General features: G+C 37.7%; 1 protein-coding gene across 1 annotated transcript in view; it reads left to right on the forward strand.

Annotated features, from left to right (window-relative positions):
• The first annotated feature begins 644 nt into the window (after positions 1–644).
• LOC143248585 (uncharacterized) overlaps positions 645–23,524 on the forward strand; it is a 65,556-nt gene continuing 42,676 nt past the window's right edge. The window contains exon 1 of the mRNA XM_076497055.1: positions 645–1,024. Coding sequence (XP_076353170.1) covers positions 970–1,024 — 55 coding nt within the window. The 5' untranslated portion in view covers positions 645–969. The remainder of the gene's footprint in view (positions 1,025–23,524) is intronic.

Below are 23,524 nucleotides of genomic sequence, written 5' to 3' on the forward strand. Positions count from 1 at the left end.
AGGTTCATGAGAACGACTGTTAAGAAAGTGAAATCACATAATCTCATTCAATTAGGTGTCTTTCAAACCTTTGAATGCGGCGTCAGTAAACTTTTTGTTTATATGATTTGCTTAAACGTACACTGAGGGTTCTGTCGAAAGTTAATGTTAAGAAGGGTCGTCTAAAACTGACGTCTACAAGTGTTGACAGTTTTGTTAACAAAGTTTAATGTCTATTTCTTTCCTTATGGCACTACAAGTTCGCATACAGACAGTTATATGTATTACAGTTTTAACAAGCCATCAGAACGTTACTGTGTACACAGATAAATGTTTCTCAGTTTCAGAAAGGTCCCAGAAGGTTTCCATGTAGATTGTTACACATATCTGATTTAGAAAGGTCTCAGAATATTTCCGTGTACGCAGAAACATATATGTATTTTAGAAAAGATTCCAGAACTTTTCCATGTACGCAGATACGTATATATGTTTTAGAAAGGTCCCAGGACGTTTCCACGTACAGAGATACCATAATTTTTTTTTCTTATAATGAAATCCACAACCCAGAGGTCCGCTTGTATGTGATAGGTTTGACGCAATCGATGTAAGGGAACGAGCAATTGTGCGAACACGTTCGAGTGAGCAGCGCTCTATGCGGTAGTAGGGTTAGACCGAGCAGGTAAACTTGTTCAGTATTCTTTCTGGCACGTTCACACACACACACGTGTTCATCCGGCCCCTCTGTTCTTGTGCTAGTGCCGGCTTTCTACAACAGTCGTCCGTCTGACATGTCTTTTCCCCTCTCTGCAGGTTTTGGCTTGTTTCTGCAGTAGACCGAGTCACAAGAGCCGAACAACAAAGATAGTGTCGTGAGAAATACATAGTCCAAACCAGTGAGGCTTCAAACAAACAACAACTTTCTAGGGACGCACGTAGGCCTCGTCCGACACAACAAACAGGTGGTGACTTCATTCAGAACTCTCGGTGGACATGTGCCGCAGGGTCATTTATAGGCTGATCAGCTTGGTTTTCTTGGTGAAGACTGGTAAGTCTATACTGACTTTGTTTTTCGGTGAGTTTATTCAACCAAAGTTTCCAATGGTTAAAATTCGTTTTACTATTCAGCCGATAGAAGACTAGGGTTGCTGAGTATGGTTTGTGTGTGTTGGAATACAAACTTAAAAGTTGACTTAAACTTCTATTAGTTTTAATAGTTTATATGTCGGATCATCTGCAATTTCTGTTAGTTTTAATAGTTTATATGTCGGATCATCTACAACTTCTATTAGTTTTAATAGTTTATATGTTGGATCATCTACAACTTCTATTAGTTTTAATAGTTTATATATTGCATCATCTACAACTTCTATTAGTTTTAATAGTTTATATGTTGGATCATCTACAACTTCTATTAGTTTTAATAGTTTATATATTGCATCATCTACGACTTCTATTAGTTTTCATATTTTATATATTGTATCATCTTCAACTTTTATTAGTTTAATAGCTTATAACATAATGTAATTTTTAGGAACAACAAAAGACCTATAGATTCATCTCTGTGTGTTGTCCAAACTAAAACTATTAAAACATATTTAAAGCCAGCTATTATCATTTATATACCTATAAAACATTCTTTTAAACCCATCCTACTCATTCAAATCTACTGCCTCCACATAAACCGAAGGCAAACCATTCCATATTCAAAACACTATTTGAAAAATAAAATTGTCTCAGATGGCTTCTATTTTGCTCAGATCTATACTCGTGTCCCCTAGCTCTATAGATCTATACTCGTGTCCCCTAGCTCTATAATGCTCTCTGTTAGGTATGAAAAATGTTGTTGTTTCTTTTACAATCTTAAATACTTCAATCGGATACACTCTAAGTCTTTCTCAAAATAAAACAATATTAATGATCTTAATGTCTCCATCCAAGGTACCATTTTAGTAACCCTCCTCTGAACCCATTCCAACAATCCAATGTCTTTCCTAAGGTAAGGAGCCCAAGACTGAACACAACATTTCAAATTTGGCCTAACCAGTGACCTGTACAATGAAATTATGACCTATTTAGACTTGTTTTCAATATTTCTGTAGATACAACCTAAAATCCTAGTTGCCCTACCACTAGCAACAACACATTGCTTGGATGGCCTTTGAAACTGATCGACCATTACAGCAAGATTCCTTTCTTTCAAGACACTGTTAGTTAAATCCATCCAAATTTTACTTATAATTCAAATTATGACCCACATGCATTATCTTGCATATATAATTAAAAACCCATTTGCCATTTATTTGACCAAGTCACTAAATGATCTAAATCCTTTTATAAATCTGCAGCATCCTCTTCACAGCTATCAACATCCAAACGTTAGATCATCTACAACTTCCATCAGTTTTAATAGTTTATATGTTGGATGATCTACAACGTCCATGAGTTTTAATAGTTTATATGTTAGATCATCTACAACTTCCATGAGTTTTAATAGTTTATATGTTGGATCATCTACAACTACTATTAGTTTTAATCGTTTACATGTTGGATCATCTACAACTTCAATAGTTTTAATAGTTTATGTGTTGGATCATCTACAACTTCAATTGTTTTAATAGTTTATATGTTGGATCATCTACAACTTCAATAGTTTTAATAGTTTATATGTTGGATCATCTACAACTTCCATAAGTTTTAATAGTTTGTATGTTGGATGATCTACAACGTCCATGAGTTTTAATAGTTTATATGTTAGATCATCTACAACTTCCATGAGTTTTAATAGTTTATATGTTGGATCATCTACAACTACTATTAGTTTTAATCGTTTACATATTGGATCATCTACAACTTCAATAGTTTTAATAGTTTATATGTTGGATCATCTACAACTTCAATAGTTTTAATAGTTTATATGTTGGATTATCTACAACTTCTATTAGTTTTAATAGTTTACATGTTGGATCATCTACAACTTCTATTAGTTTTAAGAGTTTATATGTTGGATCATCTACAACTTCTATTAGTTTTAATAGTTTATATGTTGGATCATCTACAACCTCTATTAGTTTTGAGAGTTTTTGCTGCACCATCTAAAATATTTATTTACGTGTCCATGAATAAGGATAATAAGTTATTATATTACATTCACACGATCGTTACTGTGTTAGAAATAACGTATTAGATAATTTATTCCATATCACTTACCTGTCTTGACAAGTTATGAGAACTTCTGTTGGCTCTATACCTTAAATATAAACAAAAAATATATATTATAACTAAAGAGATATAGGATTGCTTTGGTTTGAATATTGAATTTCGCGCAAACCTACATGAGGGTTATCTGTGCTAGTTGTCCCTAACTTAGGAGTGTAAGATTAGCGAGAGGGCAGCTAGCCATCACCACCAACCGCCATGTCTTTGACTACTTTTTTACCAACGAATATTTGGATTGATCATCACATATCAACATCCCCACGGCTAAATAGAGAGAACATGTTTGATGTGATGGGAGTTCGAACTTGAGACCCTCAGATTACCAATCGAACGTCCTAATCACTAAAAATAAACATAGAGAAAGGCAGTCTATGATAACACAGAAATTACATCTTTTCAATAAGGAATTTAGGTTGCTAATGCTCTTACACAGAAAGTCGTGATTTTTACACCACAGAATTCTTACTTTTAATGACTTGAGAGGCCCTTCTTACATCAGTTATTTGGGGATTCTTACCTTATATTACTTAAAAGGTGTTCTTATATTAACCATTAAGAATAGAATAATCTTATATCCCTTATTTACAGCATAGTATTATTACATGGATTATTTACAACAGAGGATTTTTATAGCTCTGTTTTTTACAGTTTAATGTATAAAACAGTAGATTCTTTCAGCCAGTTGTATGCCAACATCTGGCTACAGGACACAAACCATGGAATGTTGGATTTATAGCTGTTTGTTTGTTTTCTGAAGCTCACGCAAAGCTACACGAGGGCTATCTGCACTAGTCGTCCCTAATTTAGTAGTGTAAGACTAGAGAAAAGGCAGCTAGTTATCACCACCCACAGCCAATTCTTGGGCTACTCTTTTACCAACGAAGAGTGGGATTGACCGTGACACTATAACGCCCCCACTGCAGAAAGGACGAGCATGTTTGTGTGAAGGGGATTTGAATCCGCGGTCCTCAGATTATGAGTCGAGGCCCTAACCACCTGGCCATGCCGGGCCTGGATTTATAACCCAGCACGTTAATCACTTGGTGACACCCAGTTGCATAGAATAATCTATCTAATCCTGGTGTCATAATATGTGAAAACAGGTTATTGCTAATGTGTATATGATACCGTATCACAACAAAGTAGATTGTAGTTCAGTTTGTATCACTTTTTTATTTTGTCGGCAAAGACGAGCATGAGTTAAAACGTTATATCACACACCGCCAACTCTTCTCTCTGTCTAAGACTCATTCACGCATCGTTGTTGTTATATTTCTGTTGCAGGTCGAAGGTTCCGCGAATCGAGACCTGTTGCGCCAAATATCCCGTTGTAGAGGCGTTATGACAGTAACTGGAAAATTCCGTTATTCGGTTGAGAAAGCCGGATATAGAAAACTCTTTTGGCGACAAGTACTGCGGACTGAATGCCTTCTCTCTTTCGTCATTATTTCAATATTAAGGACAGATATGCTTGAATATTACAGGCTTTCTAACAAGGCCGTTTAGCTCACGTGCGCATAAACCATTCATATCGAAAAATTCCAAGTTCCTTTGAAATAAACGGACAACTAAACCGATCATTTACAGAGATTGGGTTTCTCCAAGTGGTGCCATTGTTATTCATGTTATGTATTTAATCAAACAATTGTCAACACTATAGCTACCTTTTCTTCCCCTTTTAGAAATGAGAGCGAGATATTTAGAAAACAACTCACGCATGATTTACACGTTTGAACCACCTAGGAAAAGGAATTTGAAATTGCAACTCGATTCCCTATTTCTGTTAAAGGTGGAGCCACTATAGAGTGTGTTTGCATGCAAGTTCTCCTCCGGTTCGAAATCAGGGTGTAAAAAAACTGGAGTTTTACCGACTTAATCATTGCCATACATGGCTGTAGAAAAATATCTGTGGTTCAAACCAAACTCGTGACGTCACACACACATGTATAAATAAGCTTTATTTTCTTAAATTCGTTATTCAAAGCAGCGTTCCAACTTGCCATGGAAACAAAGGAATCAAAAGCTAAATGTGAGCAGTAATTGGGTCCTTTGTACCTTTTCCTAAATAAGCTTACTCCATTGTTAACCCTTAAATTAGCTTGTTTGATAGTTAACCCTTAAATCCATTTGCTTGATAAGTAACCCGTAAGCTAGTTTACTTGGTAGTTAACCCTTAAATTAACATGTTTGATAGTTAACCCTTAAATCCATTTGTTTGATAAGTAACCCGTAAGCTAGTTTACTTGGTAGTTAACCCTTAAATTAGCTTGTTTGATAGTTAACCCTTAAATCCATTTGCTTGATAAGTAACCCGTAAGCTAGTTTACTTCGTAGTTAACCCTTAAATTAGCTTGTTTGATAATTAACCCTTAAACAGTTTTATTGATAATTAACTCATAATTAGTTTACTTGGTATATAACCCTTAAATTATTTTGTTTATTAGTTAACCCGTAAACTAGTTTTCTTGGTAGTTAACATAAATTGTTGATGGGACCTATATCGACGCCACCAAATATTGAAACGTATTTTCCTTACAATTTGATTTATACGAGTATGGGTCATTAAAAATTTAAACAAAAACAGAAACAGCATTGTATTTTACATTTGATTCGACAAATTGCTTCTGGGGTTCCTTTTGTGTTATACATAGAAAACAAGTGATTTTACCCATTTATTTTTGGTCAGTCCTTTGCTACGAGTGGTGTAATAGTTGTGAAAAAAAAAAGATACAATTACAATGATGAAATATCTGGACATTATCGATACTGGATTATATGAAAATAAAGCTGTCATTTTCAGGTTAATAACTAGACCAAGCGAGGTTTATCCATCGTTTACTTGTTACATAATTAATATGAATTATATAACACAAAGGGTTTTATTCGAAAACTCAGGAGTAGCAACTGTCCTTATCTTTTGCCAGAGGTAACACGTTCCACACGTGCTACAGGCTACCAGAGGTAACATGTGCCACGTGTTTCACTGATATCAATAATTACGTCATGGATAAAATATGATTCTAAATGTGGCACTTTATATTATTACAAATGCGTTACGAACAATAAATAGCAGATTAACTCGTCAAGTCGCACTTGCTTAGTGTGTGAGAGGTCTTTTGTTTCGACTGCCACCAAGAACCACAAAATATATATTACTTCAAAAACGTTGACACCTAACCCACACGGGTCAGTAGGAGCAACTTTCGTGAAATGACACGGTTCATCTATGTGCACGATGTGGTTGGTCCCTTATGTATTTAACACTGAGATCAGATTTTCTGTTACTCCAATATTTTGTTTTTATTTAACACTTTTTGTTTATGAAATGCCAGAACGAACCTTACTGAACTAAGTGGACAAAATGAATGGTCGTTCTGATGAGAATAAAGTAGGCCCGGCATGACCAAGCGTGCTAAGACGTGCGACTCGTAATCTGAGGGTCGCGGGTTCGCATCCCCATCGCGCCAAACATGCTTGCCCTTTCAGTCATGGGGCGTTATAATGTGACGGTCAATCCCACTATTCGTTGGTAAAAGAGTAGCCCAAGAGTTGGCGGTGGGTGGTGATGACTAGCTGTCTTCCCTCTAGTCTTACACTACTAAATTAGGGACGGCTAGCGCAGATAGCCCTCGAGTAGCTTTGTGCGAAATTCAAAAACAAACAATAAAGTAAACCTTCAAAATATGAAATAACTGCATACTCAAGAACATTAACCCAAAATAATTCGCAAAAATTAAACAAAATATCTTGGTAAAGTTTGATGGCATCTGAATTCGGATTTCTGGCGCAGCAGTAAGTCGGAAGGCTTATTATGTTAAAAACCGGGTTTCGAGAAATTGTTCATTATGTCGCTTTGTACTTTACCGATAACTGTTCTTCTATACGGGATTCACTAGGCTTAAGATTATCACCATGTCTTTCATATTCAACGTCATCTAAGCTTAAATAATAAAATGTTAAAAAAAAAAAACAGACGGCGAGGACGTCAGAAATAAGTACAAAAATAAAGGATACTTGTAATGTTGAATTTCTCTCAAAGCTGGTAGAACGGTAAGTCCACGGATTTACAACGTTAAAATCAGAGGTTTCATTCCCCTCGGTGGACACAGCAGATAGCCTGAAGTGGCTGTGCTATAAGAAAACACAAACTCGCAGAGCTAATCTCTGAGCTAAGGCGGTTCGTCAACACCACGCACTACCCTTCGGATACTCTTTTACTGACGAATATTGAGATTGGGCGTCACAGTATAATGCCCCACTACTGAAAGAGCGAGCCTGTTCGGCGACATGATTCGAGCCCGCAGATTGCAAATCTAGCGTTCTGTTTAACAGGACAGGCAAAAACAAAAACACTAAATCAAAATGCAACTATCAGCAAATCAGTAAGACATTTGCAGAAGACAGCCATGTGTTAACCCTAAAATCTCAAAATCTCAACGTGTAACTTAATACACACGTATTCAGTAACAAAGAATATCCACTCCACCGGCGCCAGAAACAGGTAAAACGACAGTTCAGCATAAAAGAAAAATCAAATCTACAAGAAACAATCTTAAACATTTAAAATGTGAGAGGGGGAATCCTCAACCACGTAAAGAACATTTTTTTTTGTCTCAACATTCTTTCAACAATATCTGGCACTCGGTCTTAGTCCACTCGTCACGTGATTACAGGGAAAATTAGGTTGACTCGTCTAGAGCTGGAGCACGTGACGCGTGAAGGTTTGCTGTAGATGACAGGTTGACAATGGCCGTAGAAATCTTACTCTAACGCACTTGTTCAGTTTCATCGGAGTACACTACAGTAGATGCCGCCTTCAGTAAACTGCGCCTCATGTCGCCTGGTTCTTGTGGGCTGTGGCACACTTTACAAGTTGTTTGATCGAGGAGAGTTTAGGGCGTAGCTGACCCAAGACTGTTGCTTTCCGTGTACACAATGTTTATAGGGGTCATCGCCACGAATATTTTGGCCTTTTGAAGGGATTGTGATGACTTGTGGAAACAAAATAATGGGGCAAGACTTTAAGAGTAAACACTGATATCTTTCCGTCCTCTTTGGCTCGATTTACTAAGCCTAAGTCTGAGGTAATTACTAAGAGTTTTCGGATAGTTTCTGAGAATATTGGCCAAGTAACAAGAATAAGTTGGTGGTTTAAAAATATGTTTTTATTTTTTAGACCCCTGGTGACAACAAATCGTTGTTTGTTTTGTAATGCATTATATTATTGAAACGACTTGTGGATAATAGAATAAGCAGTTTTCATTTTATTATTCACATACATACGTGGGGGGTTCGTTCGAACACTGTTTTTGTGATGTAAAACAATTATGCTTATATAGTTATAACATGGCTGAGTATCATATTTAAGTTTTTCTGCATAATCTAAGTTCTTCTGATGAGTGGCTTAACAATGGCAAGGTGGTTAAAGCACTCGACTAGTAATCTGAGGGTCGCGTCATACCAAACATGCTCGCCCTTTCAGCCGTGGGAGCGTTATAACGTGACGGTCAATCCCACTATTCGTTGGTAAAAGAGTAGCCCAACAGTTGGTGGTGGGTGGTGATGACTAGCTGCCTTCCCTATAGTTCTACAACGCTAAATTAGTAACTGCTCTGCTGCATTAGCATACTGAATGTTCTTCGCACGATATGTGTTGCATTTTGTTGTTGTTTTGAATTAAACAAAGCTGTACAAAGTGCTTTCTGTGCTCTGTCCACCACAGGTATCGAAACCCGATTTTCAGCGTTGTAAGTCCACAGACATGCCTTTGTGCCAAAGGGAGCGTGTTGGCTTTTGATCTTACAAATTAGATTACCCTCCCCACGTTATTTCAGAACTTGTTTGTTGCCAAACGCAAAGCTACACAATGGACCAACTGTGCTTTACCCACCACGAATATCAAAATTCAATTTAAAAATTCTACATGCAAACTTAAAAATTGTTTATGGTCTGTAACGGAAAAAAAAAAAGATAACACATGGAATATATTTGTTTATATGGTGACATATAGAGATAACAACCGGGAACTGAAAGAAACACTATAATAGAACAATGTGTGGGTGAAAAGAAAAGATTTAGTTTGGTTATTGTTGAGATGTGATATTTGTGCCCTGCCCACTACAAATCTCGAAACCCAAATTTTGACGTCGTAAGCCTGCAGACTTGCCACTGGGGAAAGTGAGGGGTGGACGAATGCGAATTACTTCATACATGCACGTGTATTGTCAATGCTACAAGTGCAGAGAGTGAAACTGTGGCTAAAGCTAAGACTGTATTTGAAGTGAACAGTCAATTAAAAATCATGAGGAATTGGGGTGGGGGAAGGGGGGTGTAACTGGGTGCTTGATTAACACTTCGCGTTAGGTCTTCCGAAAAGAGTGAGGCACTGGCGGCGCCATTTGGATTCTTTTGCCCTCAGAAACCACGTGATATTTCCGAGTGTGGGTGGTCGCGAACAAGATGGCTGCATAGTTGCATTGTTTCCCAGCCCTAGGGTTACAGTACGCCTGCGTTTTGTTATACTTCGAAATGATTTGAAGTTGTTGGCAATCCCGATGTTAGAATGTAAGTACGGAACCCGAAGGAAAACCAGTGAGCTGCAAGTACAAAACCCGAAGGAAAGCCAGTGAGCTGCCAGTCGCATGCCTTTCCAAATTACTTAATTTCGTTTTCCCCCCGGAGTTCAGAAGACAAATTAGAGCCTTGGGTAGACAAAGGAATTCTGTCTGTAGGCTTACGCTTGAAGTCGCAAAGTGAACTACAGAACATTTGCAGGTCAAAATAAACCCAAGTTAGGCCTACAGGTCGACATGTTTCTGGGTAACTTTTACACCCCAAACAAAATCTAATAAAGTATATTTTATTTTAAAATAAATCGCTTACTCTAAGGCTTAATAAGTGTCATATAATGTTAAGAAACATTATAATCTGTGCACAACGTTGTGCTAGCTTTACAAATCTCTGTAAGATGCAGGATTACTCGCAATGTGTCGACGTTATGAAAAATGTCCCTCAGTAACTCAGCGGTAAGCCTCGTGGCTCACAGTGCTAAAACCTGGATTTAGATACCAGTGGTGGGCACACCACATTTAACTCATTGTGTAGCTTTGTGCTTAATAACAAACAAAGTTATGAAAGGTTTCCACTGTCATGACCCCATGGAAACACACGAGCCCTACCTCTAGACTCTTGAGTACTGCCATGGGTGCGACTATATGACACACACCTTTGTTTAAACCTAAAAAAACTAAGATTCTTACCACGCGTGAGTTTGGAGTTTTCACTATTGTGAAGAAGCTAGATTTATATAACTATAAATGGGGTCGATATATACTTAAAAAGGAGTCAAGATAAACAGGAAATTACGTTTAACGATGACACAAAATAAAATGTTTGACTTTGAGGTATTTGTAATATCGACCCGATGTCATAACATTTCTGCCGAAGATTACGAGATAGGTAATGTCCCTCAGTGGATGAGCGATGCATTTACGGATTTACATCGCATTAAGACGCAGCAGGTAACCCAATGTAGTTTTACACTAAAACAAAGGAGCAAAGATATACGCATTAAAATACGTTTGTGTCTTTTTGTTTTTTAGTATGTATCTAAAAACAAACCTGTCACGGACTTGACTGTCAGAGAGTTAAACAACTCCCGAATCAGTGAACCGTACAACTATTCTCTGTGAATTAAATCAATTGAAAACCTAATAGTATCGTAAACTATGTTTTTTAATTTTGTAACTTAGAAACAGTTGGAGGGAACTACGTTGAAATATAGCTAAAAAGCTCTAAAATAAATATCTAATGTAAAGTGTTCTAGTACATTCTAAACTAGATTATAATTACGAAGTATCGTTTGTTTCAAGAGTAGGGTGAATTGAGAGATAGTCGAAGAGACAGCGTGTAGAGTTATTTTAAGATAGAGAGTTTTAATCAACCAATGTGTTTTCATGAAGTATTTTGATTTATATTAACCATCGCACTTGTTACGTTACTCTGGACAAATGAGTTTACGTTAGTCCTAGTATTGTTAGTGTTAGATGGTATTGAACTTTCTTCGTAACCTAGGCGTAGAAAAAGTTACGACAGTGTACAAGTGTTCAAGTTTGTAGAAACGTTAAAAGAAGAAATCAAGTAAGTTATTTTCGTTAGATGGACTGAACGATGAATTATTTTCATCAGCTAAATCAAAGAACCCTCCATCAGAACATTACAACAATCTATAAATCTCAATTGTTACATAAATAATTTTATATTATTTTATATATTCTCTAAATCTATTTCTCAGAATGCCTTGAAAGCTCGTTTTATTGTAAAGTCTGTAGCCTAATCTTATTATAATGAGATTGACAGAAGCTTAGTCTTAGCCTAATGTTTTTTACAAAGTAGGTTATGTCATCTTATTATAACCAAATTGAAAGAAGATGTGTTTTATTTTGACAAGTATGACAATATTTCTTTATTATTCTAAATAATTTTAAAACTATGTTTTTATTATGTCTCGTCAACGGATACAAATATTCAAGCGTTCATTACAAAATAATTGCTGACTATAGAGTCGACAACGACACGAACATCGTTGTAAATATATTTTCTAACCCGTGGTAGAAAAATTAAATACATTGTGTTATTTCTCAGATACCAAACAAACACATGTCCTTGTGACCTTACTCTCTTCACGTGGTTTTCAATTTCACTTACTTCCAGTAATCATAAAATAGAATTATCGATGTTTATTACAGACATTGCTACAACGGTAATTTGTTCCATTTTGAAACAAAAATATCTGGGTTAGAACTACATAAAATATGTTTAAAACGTTGTTTGTTTCAATTTTACGCAAAGCTACACGGGATTTAGTAGTGATAGACGAGAGAAAAGACAGCTAGTCATCAACACCCACCGCCAACTCTTAGGCTAATATTTTACCAACGAATAAATGGGATTGATCGTGACATTATAAAGCCCTCCAGTTGCGAGTCGAGCGTCCTAACCACCTGGCCACGCTTGGCATGTTTAAATATCTTATGTCAGTTAGCGATGTGTTTTAAAACACTCTTTTTATTATGATTGAATATATTAACTAAAGTGAAATGTAAATTTCAGGTAGTTTCAAACAAAACCCTTACAGTCGTCCAAACATTCTTGCACACGTGGTTTGTCCACTTTTGTCTCTGTTGTTTCACTCAAACAAATCATTGATGTTGATTCACGTGCTTGTTTCGTTAAGTTTGAATGAGTTACTTCAATTTTTTTTGTTCATTTGTTTTTCGGTTTTTTTTTTTTTCATACGAGGGACTTTTTAACCCATAAACTTCTAGAAGTTTCACTGGAAGTTCCGACAAATCTTTGTTTTTTCGTCTTTAGTATTTGTGGCTGGAACAAAGTAATAGCCATAAAACAAGGGAAGAGCTGTTAGCATAAAACATACCAATGACATAATTAACAAGAGATGATTTTTGAATCATGTTATGTTTTTAAGAGCAAGAAAATTCCTTTTTGTTGTTTTTTATTATTATTTTTATTTTCAGTGGTACACTTTACAGCGTGTGTGTCTTATAGCAACGCAATCTGCTGTGCCCACCGAAAGGAATCGAAGCCCTAATTTTAGCGTTGTAAATCCGGAGACTTACTGTTGTTCCACTGGGGCACTTTTACAGTGGATATCACTGTCTTTACTGGGTATACGTTACGTCATAGTTCACTGAACAAGCTCGCTGGCTATAGAAATACACTTATCTTTGTTTAAGAACCAGTTCAAACGGAAGTGTTCAAAATAGAATGAAACGAGATCGTTCAACTTTTTTTATCATTATTTTTGGTCTTTTCAAACAGTTTCCATTCTCACTCGTGGCAGGTTTTGTTTGTAGACTCAATTACCCTAGCAATAGTTTCACTCTCGAGTTCAACTTAAGACTCTTTTATAATGCTTTTTAGCCCTCCTGGAAGAGCAAACTAGTTCTTTTAGTGTCTTTTTTCTTGTCACCCCTCGAGGCTCTTGGTAATCAATTTCCATAATTACAAGCGACTTCTCTGGTCTTGTACACCCCACCAGTAAGTTACCTCCAGATGCGCGACTTCCCTGGTCTTGTACACCCACCAGTAAGTTACCTCCAGATGTACGACTTCTCTGTTCTTGTACACCCCACCAGTAAGTTACCTCCAGATGCCACCCAACTAATCAGATTCATTCTGAGGTCTGTGTGAAAGAGATGGAAGTTGAAAATTGCATCAGTCTGCATGTGTCGAATGAAGCTGAGACTATTCGTGGGGATGTCACCTGAGATCTGAGAAGTTTTGCCGCTATAGATAAAAAAGATCAGATGTGTCACACGAATTAATTTACTGGACAGTTGAAAACTCTCTTGTTTGTTTGTTTGTTAAGGAAAAGAAAGTTATGTAATGAGCCATCTGTTCTGTGGCCCACCACGGGTATCGAAACCCTGTTTTTAGCGGTATAAGCCTACAAACGTAATACTGAGCACAGTTGAATCTGATGTAGTATGTTTGAGAATACGGACTTCCGAAACGTCCTTCTTGATGACGAGAAACCCACTTGAAATAAAAACGTATTTCAGAACGGCTGGTATTAACACTTTTACTGATAAGCAGAGAGCAATGTTTCGACCTTCCTAGGTCATATTCAGGTTAACAAAGAGAGTTTTCAAGTGACCGTTGCCGGACACATGTCTCAAGAACGATAGAATAAACGGGTACTGGATTGTAGGGGGCGTTGCAGTTGGATGTTAGGTTATTAATTGGTATAGGTATAAAGGTGTTCCTTTATAATGGTTTAACCTGAAAACCTGAAACGATCAACAATTCTGTGTTTGTTGAGAGAAATACAATACGCTCAGCACCGTTAAGATGGAAAACCACGTTAAGAGCTAATCGAAAAGCAACCGACATATGAACACGACGATAGTCTTACCGAGTGTCATCCGTTGTTTTACTAGGTGCTGTCCTTTGTTTAATAACAGGATGACCTTAAGGATTAGTCAGCCTTGTGCGTCACGTGCAGATGGAGTACAAGTGTCGAAGAAGTCTTGGACTCTGGACTCTTTATATAGCATATTGTGAATTATTGAATATTTTGTTTTTTCGTTTATTTATTCCATAATGAATTTTACTTTCATTAACTAAATAGGAACCCGAAAACATATTTTTGCTTCGCACCACCAGAAGGCACTCGTCATAATCTGTTTCTTTCCATTACTCACACGTTATTATAGCGATTGTTTTATAATTTACTCCAATGTTATTGTTATGTAAATAATCATTATACTTTGAACAGTGTAGTTTCACGTGCTTTAGGTTGTCAGAATTTCGAATTATTCATTATTCTTGATAGTGTTGGAGTTTAACATTAGTCACGTGTGTTGGAAACATTACTTGTTTTCACCACTTCATTTATCCATTTTGTTTAATTTGCATACACTCAAGTGTCTGTGAGCTGTAATGACACGTATCATGACATCTGCAGGTATTTCAGACTTGTGAATCGGCAGAAAATATCTGGAAGACTCCTAAAACACAACATTTGCTATAAGGACATTATGTGGAGGTGCTTAACCGATCACGTGATCCTTTGACAGACTTACCCTCACGGGAGTTTTTGTTGTTGCGAACCATCGATCTCTTACATGGAGTTAAACTAAAGAGCGGAAGAGGTAAAATGTGGTACAGGCTTTGCAGCTGTTGCGTTCCGCCACCTGGAGCTGCTGCACGCGACAGATGTGCCCTTCAACACGCGCCACGCGTATGCTTGTGCACGTGCTTTTTTGACGTTTTTAAGAAGATCACAGTCCAACTTAAAGAATAGAAAAATACCCCGAACAAAGGTGCGTTACATTCAACGGTAACAAAAACGTTTGATATCAAGATAAATGAGGGGGAACCTACCCCCTTTCATGAAGGAGGGTAACAAAAAGGAATGGATTAAATTTTTTTTATGTGTGTGTGTGTGTGTGTGTGTTGTTTTTTTCTTGTCTCAAAAGCAATCGAATTCTACTTTCAAAAAGTGTCAAGGCAAAAAAAAAATTTAAACTGGTTTGAGTCGTATATTTCAGAATTTATGTTTCGATTCTTTTGTTATAAAAAAAAAAAACAAATTCATGTTTTTAATGCAATTATAATTGTATTTTCAGGAAGGCGCGCCTGACACAGTTAACAAGATATAAATGAGAAATTATAATATGGTCAGGAAAATTTGTTCAGACACACGTTAAATGAAGTGAAGAGGATGGGTAGCCGGATTTCACTTGACAGTCTGCACGAGACGAAACACACCTACAAGTGTGAAATTAGCCACGCCTAATAGTATCCACTTTCTCACTTGGGAAGCCATTTTTGAAATTTAACCCTAAACTAGGCCTAAGTTAAAGCGGAGCAACTGGTATTTTTTCCTAATTGAATAGTAGTAGTCACATTGAGTGACTTTTATTTTGTTCTATTTATCCCAACCCTAAAGCTTTACTTTTATCAGTTTCTTTTCCTTTTAATTTGTCTATTTTCACCTAATTATAATTCCTCGTTACTTTCTATGTGCCCCCCCAGTAGTACAGCGGCACGTCTGCGGACTTAGAACGCTAGAAATCGGGTTTCGATACCCACTGTGGACAGATCACGGATAGCCCTTTGTGTAGCTTTCTGCTTAGCTGGAAAGATATCTCCTTTACTTATTCTCGCGTTTTCATGAATGAAACGATAATAAACGTGAAAGTCCATCATTCTTTATCTCAATTCTTTCGGTGTGGCCGTTTTTCCATGACGGCCCTCTTGTGGCTCAGAAGTAAATCGTGGAACTTTTGAAGTTAAAAATCAAGTTTCCGTACCAGCGTTTAGCAGAGTACAGACAGCTCGTTATGTAGCTTTGCGAATAACAAAAACAAACACATTCCGTTTTGATTTGCCCCCACTAAACGTCTTAATTACTGAATGTTTGAACATTAAAAAAAAACAACCATGATTGAAAGTAAAGAACACATAAAAATATGTTAACAGTTCTACTGTATCTACCATATATATTGCCAATGAGGACTTCCGTTCAACACCAGAACTCACCAGGCTGGGATACGACTGACGTTAGTAGCGTCAACAATGGAATAAATTAATGTATTGAGAACTGAAGTAACTGTTAGGCTACCTATCCTAAAATCACCCACTAAAAGAAATAACATTGTTTTTATAATATTACATCCGGGTTGAGACACAAATTTCGTTTAATAACACTGCACAACAAAATTTTTGCCTCTTGAACACTGTTGGGTGTTGTAACTTGTAGATTTTTGGCTTCTGATCACGAAAATAACTTCCAAATTTGCCCATCACGTACTCTTTTATCGAAATCTTCAGTTTTGTCTTATATTTGTGTCCAAAAATTTTCGTTTCTGAAAGAGACCTATGAACAATGTATTGTGCAGTCTGGGCATGTCCAGACATGAAAAATCAGGTCAGTTTGAAAGCAGTTCTGTGGAAGTATGCAGCCCGGGCATGCCTGGGCAGGCCGGAGCCAGCTTGACACTGTCTCAGCAGGCTATAAAAGTGGCTTGCATACACAGATGCTGCTCATTGGATTAATATAGACCTTATAGTGTGTACGTATTGTTTCAGAATATAGCATTGCCTGTAACAAGCACTGTAACAAGTAAGTTAGATGTTATAGACGTTTTACAGGACAATTGGTGTCGGTCAATATGTCTTGTCAATGTCGTAACAGCCGCGATACATTCTGCTATATTTGTGGCGAGTTTTCGCTTGTTCATTAGAGACGCTCAATGATTGCTCTTGTGAAGAAAGCATATCATCTGTACTTCGGCTGTAAAATTGGTGATCAAGACCAGGAATGAGTGCCTCACATTTGTTGTGCGACATGTGCTGTCTGTCTGAGAGCTTGGCTCAGAGGCACTCGAAAGACAATGCCGTTTGCTGTCCCGATGATATGGCGAGAACAGAAAGATCATGTGACGGACTGTTACTTCTGTTTGACTAATGTGTCTGGTTTCTCTGTCAAAAACAAGAAATCAATTGAATACCTTAATCTGCCTTCAGCAATGAGACCCGTGCCACGTGACGACAGTCTTCCAATTCCGAAACCACTAGAGGAATGGACCTCAGACGAACCAGATGAAGAAACTGCAATGCAAGGAACTGGCAGTGATATTGATCTGAATTTTGAACCGTTCTCCTCAGGCGATCCACATCTCATAACACAGTCAGAATTAAACGATCTGGTCAGATATTTGGGTCTGTCAAAAGCAAAAGCCAAATTAATGGGTTCGAGACTACAGGAATGGTGTTTGCTGTCACTGGGTACAAAAATTTTTGTTTTTCGAAGCCGTCAAGATGATATAATTAAATTCTTTGCACAAGTTGACAGTTTCTGTTTCTGTGTTGACATCGAAGGATTGTTCTCTGCTTTGGATTGTGACCATGACCCGCAAGAGTGGCGTCTCTATTGATTCATCAATGTTAAGCCTCAAAGTTGTTCTGTTACACAATGACAACGTTCACCCTTCAATACCTGTTGGCTATGCAGCACACATGAAAGAAACCTACGAGAACATGGAAATGTTGCTGAAACACATCCAGTACAGCAAGTACAACTGGAATATCTGTGGAGACCTGAAAGTCGTTGCTCTGTTACTGGGACTGCAGCTTGGCTATACAAAGTACTGTTGTTTTATCTATGAATGGGACAGTCGTGCCAAAGAGTCACATTATTCTAGACAGAGCTGACCACTCCGTAAAAAGTTAGCTCCAGGACAGAAAAATGTGGCGCATGAACTGCTTGTCGACCCGGCAAAGGTTTTTTTTGCCTCCTTTTCACATAAAATTGTGACTTATGAAGAATTTCGTGAAAGCAATGAACAAAAAAGACGAAGGTTTACGTTATTTAAGACAGATGTTCCCAAAAAAAGCTGAGGCCAAGATCAAAGAAGGCATTTTTGCTGGCCCTCAGATCAGACATGTTATGAGTGACAAGCGGTTCGAAGATCTGTTAGTTGGGCTGGAAAAGATTGCCTGGAAAGCCTTCAAAGACATTGTTGACAATTTTCTTGGCAATTATAGAGCCCCACAACATGTCACTCAAGATTGATTTCCTCCACTCACACTTGGACTTCTTCCCCTCAACTCTCGGTGCTGTCAGTGACGAACACGGTGAAAGGTTTCACCGGGACATTGCTACAATGGAAAAACGATATCAGGGCAACTGGAATCCGTCAATGCTTGCTGACTACTGTTGGACCCTGCAACGTGATGCACCGGACATTGAATACAAACGAAAATTAGGAGCGAAACACTTATGTTTAACTTAATAGCGTATTAGAAACATAAACGCAATTAAATACATTATTGCCGGTAAACAGTTAACTACCTATTTGTCAGAGTTCCTGCGTGATGAAGCAAAACCAAAACTATATTTGTGCATACCCATCAGGTACCTGTCACAATCAGCAAAAACTTTTCAGGAAGCAAATTTTTTTAAAAAATTGTTGTGCAGTGTATAATAGATATTTATAATAATGATTACTAAGCGTATGCTGTGTATTCGAAGTATTTGTGAAACACTCTTCTATGATAAAAGAGGAGCTATTCTCCCTTTAATTTATAAAGAAAATATTAGATTTCCTCTGCTGGTCATGTTGAGTTTTCAGCGTTTAGTAAACTCGTCTCAATATGCCGAAATCACGTGCGTGCCTGCAGTAACAGTATTACACGGCTCTAGAGTTGGTTGCAACGTTACTAACTCATGTTATCACACGGACACTGTGTCGTATCCATAGAGTGTATATTCAGTATCATCGTATTTTATCTAATTCACACCATAACAGTTGCCATAAATGCAAATGGTGATATAAATAGTTCTTTGACCACTACTAAGACTGTCTTATCACGGCCGGTTATTGGGTCCATGGTATTGGACGAAAGACCTCGTCGGCACTCATTATGCCAAGTATAGTATGGATGAGCATATTCATCTTTGCTTTCACTCATAAGCCCTTAGAATTATTATGGGAGGGTGATGAGGTTTCCCCCGTGGGGCTGAGGGTTGTGTGATTATTGCATAAGATAATTAACCATTTTTCTAGTGCCATGTAATAACATAACAATAACATAAGATAATTAACCATTTTTCTAGTGCCACGTAAACAGGCTGCTGTAAATGGTAGTTCCATAACTTGTAATTAAGTGACACAGTCTTCACAGATCAGATGAAAATCAACACAGTAAACAAATTAGTTAATTTAACATACCAGTAATATGTATTGTTGTCAGTATTTTCTATTGTAATCCTATTCTGCGGTTTACTTAGAAATTCAAACGTATTTTATAAATGTCCGGCTTGGCCAGGTGGGTTAAGGCATTCGACTCGTAATCCGAGGGTCGCGGGTTTGAATCCTCGTCGCACCAATCATGCTCGCCCTTTCAGCCGTGGGGGCGTTATAATGTGACGGTCAATCCCACTATTCGTTGGTAAAAGAGTAGCCCAAGAGTTGGCGGTGGGTGGTGATGACTAGCTGTCTTCCCTCTAGTCTTACACTACTAAATTAGGGACGGCTAGCACAGATAGCCCTCGAGTAGCTTTGTGCGAAATTCAAAACAAACAAAAGAGTAGCCCAAAAGGTGGCGGTGGGTGGTGATGACTATCTGCCTTCCCTCTAGTCTTACACTACTAAATTAGGGACGGCTAACACAGATAGTATATTTGCGCGAAACAAACAAACGTGTTTTATATGTTCCAAACAATCTATGCTCTCATTTAAAACACTCGGATAAGGTTAAAAAACATTAGTGTTAGGCCTGTTTTATTTCTATTTGTCTTTATGTAGTCTCTTAGAAACTTTTAAGAATTAGAGAGCGTACAAACATATCTCAAGATGGCTGATGTGGTTTGTTTGTTTTGTTTAATCTCGCGCAAAGCTACACGAGGAATATCTGAGATAGCCGTCCCTAATTTAGTAGTGTAAGACTAGAGGGAAGGCAGATAGTCATCACCACCCAACGAATAGTGGAATTGGCCGTCTCATTATAACGCCCCCACAGCTGAAAGGGCAAGCATGTTTGGTAGGACGGGGATTCGAACCCGGGACCCTCAGATTACGAGTCGAACGCCTTAATGTACCTGGCCTTGCCGGACCTTGGCTAGTATGGATATTAATACTTTTATTAAAATGAAGTAGAAAACAACGTTTCAACCTGAAGATGACCTAAGAAGGTCGAAAGGTTGTTCTCTAATTTATTTTGATAAAATTTCAATAGCCATACCAGCCGTCTTAAGATACATTTTTACTTCAAGTGGGTTTCTCGTCATCAATATATATATATTTGTATAGCAATAACAAACCAACCACGCAATATTCGCTACATCCACTACCGACGACGCGTTTCGTTTAATCCAGAGCTCATTAAACCGGCTGGAACATAACAAATGGAGCAGTGGTGGGAATGTTATTTATATACGTCATTTGTTAAAATAACAACTGTTATAAGACAAATGTCTTGTACAAGCCTACGAAGACAGATTATAACTAATCAGAGTTGTCAAAAGACATTACTATTAGGCCTATTATATATATCTGTGTGTGTGCGTGCCAGGTCTTTTAAGAGGTATATAATAACAATTTTGTAATCGACGTACACTATACCACGCGATTTATCTTTTATTACTTTAGATATGGGTATGAAAACTTTTAAATGCATATCACGTGATCTGAAACGTATGACAGCGCGTGAAAATAGTTGCATGTTGACGTTTCGTCAAGACTTTAAACGAAAAATATGGAAATAATAAACTAGGCTACATAACACAGTCCTCAGCGTTTGAATGTACTTAGAACATGAAACAACCCTGTAATGTTTGGCTGAAAATAGGGATAAAAAGCTACGACCTTCCGGCAGGTGAGATCAACGTATCTTGAGAAAACTGACCACTAGTAGAGAGTTTTCACACGAAATCCACGTGAGAAACCCGAGGAATAAGAAACCGCCTCATCCTTTCAAGTATTTTCCGATTTTCCAGATAAAGACACAAACAAACGAAACTCTCACCCACTCCGTTATTTGTGAAGGACAAGGTAAACCATATACCGGTGGGAAATGGACTCTGGTGGTGTTACCAAGACAACGACAACAGTCGAGGTCAGAGGCGGGGTGAGTCGCACCAACCACGAGGCGTCAAACTGTTGAGAAACGCTTTCCAAATCCGCGGAATGTCTCGTTATGCGCTGCTGGGTCAGCTCTTCCGTCGGTGTTCGTCCAGGATGAATGGAAGCAGGAAGTTCGAAGCACAAAAAGGTGTAGTTTGTTAAGTTGAAGAAGAAGAAACGGAGTGACAGCGTGCAGGGTGTTCCACTTCCGGTAATCAAGTTCGCGTCATTTGCTTTTCTGTTTTATTTTCTTAACGTGAACGACTTCCGTTTAGTGTTGGTTGTTTTTTTTTAAAGCAGGAATTGAACTTCCGGTAACTAATCCCTAATTAGGATAAGTTATGAGAATCGCCGTTATGTAGCAAGCAGCGAGTCACACATTCAAATGACCGTGCATTTCTCACGATCGTGACTTCCATAAACTGGACGTTATCGTCCAATATCGAGCGATTAGCATTCATAACAGTGACGCTGCAACCTTAAACTAAGCCTTACGTGATGAAAGATACACAGTAATAGACTCAAGACTGGAGTAAAACAGCTATTATAACGTGTTATTAATTGATGGAATAAACAATTATTGAATAATAAACTGGCCTGATTGCTTCTATTCCAAATTTACCGACATTTTTTAAATGTCGATAATGTATGTAATTTGACACATAACGTCAGTTCCTAATATTCAAAAACACTTTTTAAATCAAGTTTGTTGTTTTATAAGTATTGTTTGTTTTTGAATTTCGCGCAAAGCTACACGAGGGCTATCTGCGCTAGCCTTCTCTAATTTAGCAGTTTAAGACTAGAGGGAAGGCAGCTAGTCATCACCACCCGTCGCCAACTCTTGGGCTACTCTTTTACCAACGAATAGTGGAATTGATTGACCATCACATTATGATGCCTACACAAACGAGCATGTTTGGTGGGACGGGGATTCGAACCCCGAATCCCTCGAATTGGGAGTCGAGTGCCTTAATCACCTGGCCATACCGGGCATATTTTATAAGTAAGATAAAGGAACACTGAGGAAGAAAATTCACAGAAAACAAAAGCTTTGTTATGTAGGAGAGAAAACTTAGTGTCTGGTTCAATAGAACATTTAAAACGTTTTGAAAAAGCTATGGATGCAGAGAACGAAGGGCGTTAAGCCTACAGCGTTATGCATGAATGCTAAGACACAAATAAGAGGAAGGTAAAAGTTTCCCCTACTTTCAAAATAACTTCTCAGTAAATGTTCATTATGATCGCTAGCTTTTCGCACATGTTCTTCTATTTAAAAAACAAAAGAAAAAAGAACACTAAAATCTTCAAATTTGCTAAGTTCGTATCTCGATTATCTTTCTTTTTTCCTCAAGAAGCAAGGTATAGTCCTCTTGTGGGGCCTGCGATGAGATTACGTACAGACTTACAATGCTAAGGTTTGGGGTTCGATTCCTCGCGTTGAGACCAATAGGATAGTCCAATATAGTTTTGTTCTAAAAGAAACGAGCATAAGGCATAGCGTTGGGCCAGGTGATTAAGGTGCTCAGTTCGTAATCTGAGGGTCACGGGTTCGAAACTCTGTCCCACCAAACATGCTTACCCTTTCAGCTATCAATCCCACTATTTGTTAGTAAAAGAGTAGCACAAGAGTTGGCGATTGGTTTTGATGACTAGCTACCTTTCCTCTAGTGTTACACTACTAAACTAAGTACGGCTAGCGCAGATAGCCCTCGTGTAGCTTTGCGCGAAATTCAAAAAAACAAACAAGCAAGCACAAAGCTGTACTCTTTCTTGCGTGTGTCTACATTTTCCGACCAATATTTTATTAAACCAAAATAACTTGATTTAAGGAAAAAAGGAAATTGAAGCACTGCAAAGCCATCATTTCGAAGATCACAAACCACAACAGCTCCAAGAAGAAAATCTAATTCTAATAGCATGCTTTATTCAGATGAAATGCACAATACGTTGTTGAGCAAGAACCTTTATCTCGAGAGGCAAACAAACTGGAGCAATGGTAATATAATAAAAACATAGGATTAACGTGCGAAATCTAAAACAAATCTAAACTGGAGCAAAATGTTATTTGTTTCATATTGGAATGTCTGCTGTGTCCACCGCGGGAAGTCGACCAAACTGGAGCAAAATGTTATTTGTTTCATATCGGAATGTCTGCTGTCGACCAAACTGGAGCA

Source organism: Tachypleus tridentatus, chromosome 4 (assembly GCF_004210375.1).
Source record: "Tachypleus tridentatus isolate NWPU-2018 chromosome 4, ASM421037v1, whole genome shotgun sequence".
NCBI lineage: Eukaryota > Metazoa > Arthropoda > Merostomata > Xiphosura > Limulidae > Tachypleus > Tachypleus tridentatus.